The sequence below is a fragment of the Bombina bombina genome, chromosome 3 (assembly GCF_027579735.1).
Source record: "Bombina bombina isolate aBomBom1 chromosome 3, aBomBom1.pri, whole genome shotgun sequence".
In the NCBI taxonomy this organism is placed as follows: Eukaryota; Metazoa; Chordata; class Amphibia; order Anura; family Bombinatoridae; genus Bombina; species Bombina bombina.
In genome coordinates this window covers 466020192-466027403 of record NC_069501.1, presented here as the reverse complement: position 1 = coordinate 466027403, position 7212 = coordinate 466020192, and the positions used below count along the sequence as shown (strand labels likewise).

The 7212-nt window shown below is 36.5% G+C and overlaps 1 protein-coding gene across 1 annotated transcript; it reads left to right on the top strand.

Moving 5' to 3' along the window:
• Positions 1 to 3918: 3918 nt before the first annotated feature.
• LOC128653439 (protein BTG2) lies at positions 3919 to 6942 on the top strand. The gene is made up of 2 exons (XM_053706728.1): positions 3919 to 4221; positions 5415 to 6942. The coding sequence occupies exons 1-2, from the start codon at positions 4065 to 4067 to the stop codon at positions 5735 to 5737; spliced, it is 480 nt and encodes a 159-aa protein (XP_053562703.1). The 5' UTR covers positions 3919 to 4064; the 3' UTR covers positions 5738 to 6942.
• Positions 6943 to 7212: the final 270 nt, after the last annotated feature.

The window sequence follows — 7212 nt, the reverse complement described above, 5'->3', positions numbered from 1 at the left end:
TGAATTCTCAAGGCCCAGCCTGTTAATATCAGATAACTTCAGGTTGTTGTGAAAGCAGGAGGGATGGGAGTTGCTTCCTGCTAAGTTATTAACTGTCCTTCCCCCAACAATTGCCTATAAACTAGGACACATCAGAGACTTTTTTAGCCTGAGACCAAAATAGGAGGGTCACATTTCTTTACAGCTGCTTTTACCGAGTACTCAATGTGACGGTGAGAACAATCCTCTCTGTACACAGATTTAATTCCCCTGTCACCAGAGGGCTAACAACTCTTTGCAAAACAATGTACAAAGGAGGCCTCTGGCATGTCACACAAATACTCACTTTTTTTTCTTTGCTGTCTAAATACTGTTGCTGTGGTCCCAAAAGTACTAAAGTATTCAAAGAAAAAACATTAAAAAACATAAATATATATGGTGGTTTTTTTTTTTATTGATTTTTTGTTTTTGTTTCTAACCAAACTGAAATCATTTAGCAATATTATGCACACAAAGCAAACAATACGTAAACCAAAAGAAACATCTGTATCAGCTTTGATAAATATTTTTAAGAGGTCTTAAAATGTATTACAAGTTGCCTACTTGTTAGTTAGGGAAAAGGTTCTCACTAATTTGTGTATTTTATAATATTTCAAATTAAATTACACATTCATACAATCGTACCCTGTATCTTTTTCAAAATATAGTTTTAGGATGTATTTTCAAGAGAATTTTTGACTTTTTTTAAACAAATGTTTTATGAGGACATATGCTTGGCATCAGATATTTAGTGCACAATTAGGGCTGCACATTAGTGCATATATATATATATGCACATAAAAATAGATTGAACATTGGTGTTTAAAATTCATATTCAGATATTCATTAAACGGAGGAAAACGGTGAGCTATATTTCATTACAGTACACTTTATTTTTATTTTCTTTAGCATTTCACAATATTTTCGACACCACATTTTGAGGAACACACACAAAATCATTTAATGTTATATGCACACTGCAAGAAATATTGATTTTGTAGGTAATACATACTCATGCTGTTGAAATAAGATTTGAGAAAGTAAATTTGTTTATTTTGCACTGATGGAGATTACATGGTGGGTCCAGTAGATGGAAAAAAAAAACCACTTTAATGATTAAACCTGTGTCACAGCTGAGCTATTTTAGTTTTATCACAAATATGTGGTTTTAAAACAGCCTTCAACATCTAAGAGCACAGTGTAAACACCCAGGCAGATAACACCCTCTCCAAAACATCTCTCCCACTAACCTACACCCCCCTTATCGTATGCTGCAGACATGTTGAGACACATTCTGAAGAAAGCAATGTAGCTTGATAGATCACTGTAACCATATTTGTTTGTGCAGTCATTGTGTTACATTTTAAAATGTATATAAAAGTGAAGGTAAAGTTACCTTGACGCTGATCCACAATCTAATTCTTTGTTAGAAACCAATAGGAATTTCATTCATGATTTTTTAAAATATTTATTATAAATCCAGTAATCTTGGTTTTAATTCCCTTTTTTCAGTTCCGCAAAATCAACCCTTTTTTTTTTTTATGTCCTGGTCTCGTTTTTAGATCAGCCAGTTGAAAATCTGGCCGTTAGGCGGCCGTGACCCCACGTCATCCGCCTACTTGATGATATGCTTATGCGCTACAGTCTTCATCTCTGAGTACAAGAGCGCTCCCGTTTCGTGCATGAGTGCTAGTTTTATTTACGGCGGCATCAAATACAGACAAGATTGTTTGCTCTGTTTCGCCGACTATCGCATGCGCATTTGTGATTGCAATGTCAGATTCGCGCATGCGCATTTAGAATGTTCATCGTGAACACGCTTCTGATATTATGTATAGAGCAGGTGGGACCGCTCTATACGTCACCGCATTTATTATCTGGAGATAGAGGTTGGGAGGAGTTATCGTTGAAACGGTAGGGAAATATATAGATATAAATACAAGAAAAATAAAAAAATATATATAAAATAAAGTTAGCGATTAGCTTATTCTTTGGTGAAAGAACGAATTGATATATTCAAATTTAATAAACTTTACCTTCACTTTAACTATATTAGGCCAGCAAAGATGCTCAGTAAGAATACAGCTAAAGCTAAAAAAAAAAGGGAGGGGCCCTAGGACATTTTATTACAATTACCATGTTCCAAAGTATAGATTTAAAAACATCCAACAAACATATTTTCTTCACAAGAATGAGAATACTTGTGAAATCCAGAGTAATTGTTTATACAGAACAACATTCAAGCTTTTTATTTTAAACTGTTTATTACTTTAGAACTGCAGGACAGGATTTAGTTGACCACTCAAAAAAACAATGTATTAAAAGCTTCAATCATTCTTTACACAGCTTGCAGCGTGGCTTCCTGTGTACAGAGCTGTGGTTCTCAGCCATATTGTCTGGACACCCTGTGGTGCCTAAGGGTGTCACACACTTGGATGAATATATGTTATACACATACAACGCCAAAGTTTGTCCTAGGGTAGCTAGATCTGTGCCTATGGAAGCAGGATTTACGGGGGAGGGTAGTAAATGTTCAGTAATTTTATGGCATGATGCATTTATATCCCTATGTGCTGTAAATGAATAATTTTTCTTTTTTACAAATCAACAATAACTGGGAGTTTCGTCTGGTGATATGACCTATCCATGCTTCCCTGGCCTCTTGTTTGTGAGAATTATAGGAGGCAAATATGAACTAAAAGGTTCAGGGGTCAGCAATGCCTAGGGCAGCACAAATACTAATCATATTGGGGTAATGATTATCAACAGAAAAACACCATTAAAGTCTGGGGATTTTTGAAAATGAATCATTTGGTAAGATTTCTGATGGGAGGAAAAATCTTAAAACATTTTTCACATTATATATTATTGCACCTTATGTATTTTTAACTCACTTCACTGATGTCGTTCTGGTCTCAGAAATGTAAAAAAATAAATCGAGGGCATGTTAATTATTAAGTTAATATTCTTTAATCCCTTAACAACTGTCGTACCCTGTACGTCCCAGTGTTTTAAGGAGTTTACTAGCGCAGATTTGTGGACAGCATGAAGCTGAGCTATTACTGCACGCCGTACTTCTGGAGCGGAGCCATGTAGATATAGCCCGGTCTTCGCGACATTGGCAAGGCCAGAGGGGCGTTAACGATGGCCGACGTTGTTAAGATGGTAAAGGGTCATAAGACTCAAAATATTATTTCATCATAGTAAAAAAAAACTTTCCAATTTACTTCTATTCTCAAATGTACTTTATTCTCTTGGTATCCTTTATTGAAAAGCAGAGCGGAAAATGTAAGAGTGCATCAGGGCATGTGACTAGAGCAATAACTGATTTATTTACAAAAACCTATTCAACAAAGAATACTGAGAATGCAGTAAATTTGATAATAGAAAACACTTTTTTTTTTTTTAAATTGTACGCTCTGCCTGAATCAGCAAAGAAAAATGTTGGGTTCCCTTTTAATATGAAGACTTTCTTCAAAATCTTTTGTCACCAAAAGACGTCTATACCACACTCTAATAGAATACACTGCAGCTGCTTCTGAAGCTAAGGGGTCACAATTGTATTTATGTAGAAGAGGAACATAATTACTCGCAACGTTAACTGCTTCAGTTTTCACTTTACATGCACGTATGACGTGCACACACAAAAAAAAATGCATTAGCCACAACTTGTGTTTGTTTATCTTTGCGTTGTCCTCCATAATCCCTCCCAGGCTAGCTCTCCCCTCAGGTTCCCTTCCCAGCACGGAACTGATCTCACTCAGAGATTACCAAGCGCATCATTTTCCGCCCCTTACGTCACCGCTCATTTGCATACATATTTCGGTGTTCATTGGTTGAATGGCGCAGCTGCTGCGTCCCATGAGACGTGTTACTTGGGTATATAAAGCCGAACAGAGTGCGCAACACAGTGTAGTTAACATTAAGAAGGGGGAGGTCTGGGCTCACAGAACATCTAGAATATTGAGCCCAATTACGTTGACCACCGGACACACGTTTGTGATATCATATCTCTGGCTTTAAATTACTTGTAACCAAAAGTTAAAATGAGTAACAATCATATAATTATCCCAACCGGAAGCCACCCGGACACATTACCGGAGATCTTAGCCGCCGTCAACTTCCTGTCTGGCCTTCTACGGACCCGTCTTGGGGAGCAGCAGTTACATAGGTTCGAAGGAGCCATGTGTGACACGTTAGCAGGTGAGAATTTGTTTTACAAAAAGTATGGCGACATGGGGTGTTGGTTTTATTCTAAATATGGATGTCTACTATATTCAGTGTCCATAAGGAGAATTCTCAAGGGATTAGCCGCCTTAATGGGCGTCCATGTTTTCAGTACGACTGTGTTGTCTGGATAATCTTCATCAGATAATTGACCAGATTGTTAGGCCCTTATATTAATGAGAGCAGTGAACCGTATATGAAGGGTTTTAAAAGCCTATAGCAGTAGAGGATATTACATTTCTGTTCTAAGCTTCACAAGTCTTGTTCTATTAATTCTGCTAAAATGTTCCTATCAATCGGTGATGTTTTACTAAAAGCTGTAAATGTAACCTGTAGTTTGGAGGGTTTTTATATATATATATATATATATATATATATATATATATATATATATATATATATATATCTATATCATATTGCCGCATTAAAAAGGAGCACTTATGAAAAACATTTCTTTAAACAGCACTGATGTATTTTTCATGTGTTGCCTTTTTAAAGCGGCTATGTGTGTATGTGTGTGTATGTGTATATATATATATATATATATATATATATATATATATATATATATATATATATGAGAGAGATATTGCAATTCTATTTTTTTGTTAAAAATAGCAATGCACCAATCATATGAGGCATTTATGTGAAATCAGCAGCTACTGAGCCTATTTAGGTATGCTTTTCAACAAAGGATTTCAAGAGAATAAAGCAAATTAAATGGAAGTTAATTGAAGTTGTCTTAAATTGCATGTTATTTCTGAATCACAAGAGAAATGGTTTCATGCCCCTTTAAGTTAAATGGATGTAGGTAGAATTTTAATGATGTTGTAAAGGCTATTTCAAAGGATCTATTAAATAAACTTGTAGGCATAACACATTCTTACCCCCCTCAATGTAATTTCTTTCCTAGTGCTGTTAAAGGATGTGGTCATGTCACAAATTCTCTGTATGGGTGTGTAATATTTGTCATCAGTAAAATAGGACACTATGTTCATGGGGGTTTTAATGTTTCAGCTTATCTTTGTTAAACTAAAATAGATACTGATAAGATGAAACATACATAGTGTTTTATGACTCTAGAATACGTTTGCTTTGTTTGGTCTTAGACTTATCAGCTGTATAGTAGATATGGTCAATTAACTTTTTTTTTTATTTTATTTTTTTAGAGCACTATCAGCATCATTGGTTCCCAGAAAAGCCTGCCAAAGGTTCTGGCTATCGCTGCATCCGTATTAACCACAAGATTGATCCAATCATCAGCAAAGTTGCCATCCGCATTAACATGAGCAGCCAGCAGCTATTCAGCCACCTACCTAAAGAACTCACCCTTTGGGTAGACCCTTATGAGGTCTCCTACCGGATTGGGGAGGATGGATCCATATGTGTCCTTTATGAGGTTCCTAATGTTAGGGGGCCCTTAAACTGTAAGAGTGAGCTAATGGGTTGCACCAAACAGCCCAACCAATACTTGATGACCGTAGGCAGCTAAACCCCTGCCCTCTGGGACCTCCCCGCACACTGCTTGTGTATTTGTAAATACCTCGCTCTGGGAGCCATGTTTTCTAATGAAGATCTATTTATATTTTTAAAGGATTTTTGAGATAAAAATGAATTGTATTGATACCTAGTATTTTTAATTCTCATCTGAGAAACACTAATGCACTAGTACAGCATGTTACAGCTCCTACAACAGTCTGCAGTCATTGAATAAATGCGCCTTTAGTATGTTAATGCACACGAATGCTGAGGGACATTTTGAGCACTTCAGATTTTACCCTGAACATCATTTCCATGTATAGTTTACTTAAAACTGGGTACTGAATTTATGCCACACTTCATTGGACCAGCTTGGCTACAAACATTGCACTTTATTACTAGTTTAGAAGTGGGGGGGGGGGGGGGTGTTGAGGTTTAACTTTTGCTGTAATGTAGACCTTTGCTTTCTGTGTTTGAGACTTGGGACATGTTGCAGTGCGGCATATCTGTAGAACAGAGTACAAGTCCTCAGCACAGAGGTGGTAATCATTGCAATGCTACAATTATGGCAAAAATGACCTCTCGCAGAATTCTATCATTAGGTTTCCCATGTTTACAATTTTTAGGAAGCCAGCTTGCCTATGAAGAGGTGTATTGCCTAGGATACATAGGTCTGTTTCCCCCTTTATTAAAACTGTTAATTTGCACCTTGAGTAATGGCCATCAAGTTTCCAGGTGTTTCAAATGCCACTTTTGAAGTAGTAATACATTTTGAGGATGTGTATAAATCACCTTTTACACTAACTGCCTGTTCCAACTTCAAACCAGGACTGTTGGTTGTAAATAAGGGAAAAGTATCATCTTGAAATGTCTCCTGTTGTGTATACGCACACATTAATTCACCAACAGAAGTGCCTTCTCCATGCTACAAAGGTGTAACTGAGCCAAAACTGCAGATCTTGTACATACATGTGACACTTTCCTACCTGCAGCATTTAGTAGACTCCTTTTGAAAGTTGTGAAGTCGACTGCCACTTTTGGTGAATAGGATACTTTCTTCCAAGCAGTGAGACTTGAGCTGGCATCTGGCTCTGCTGCTTGTTTTTGCTCTTTATAGAATACACATTTTAATGGGGAGTGTTAACTGCATTGTTACAATGTACTGTCTTGTTGGGTGCTGTATAGCTGTTACTTTGTAATAAAAAAAGAAATCCTGAAGTCTTTCTTGGCTGGTCTGTCAAAATCTATGTTGTCAGGCACATCTGAATCAGTATGAATGTTATACATTTGTAATACCTAGCTAAAGATGCAATAGTTTCAGGTTTCTAGTATCCCTTTATCAAGTGAAGGGGTTAGTTGTGTGTAAGTGTTCTGAAACTTTGCATCTTTTTCCCTTAACTATTAAAGGTATTACCTCCTACATTACTTTTATTTTGTACTGTAAGGAATAGTCCAGACAAATTAAACATTCTAATTTACCTATATTCT

What these genes read in the sequence shown, in the direction of transcription:
- LOC128653439 (XM_053706728.1), top strand. Translation starts at nt 4,065, where the DNA reads ATGAGTAACAATCATATAATTATCCCAACCGGAAGCCACCCGGACACA. An exon ending in CATGTGTGACACGTTAGCAG is followed by an intron (nt 4,222 to 5,414) that starts GTGAGAATTTGT and finishes TTATTTTTTTAG; the next exon opens with AGCACTATCAGCATCATTGG.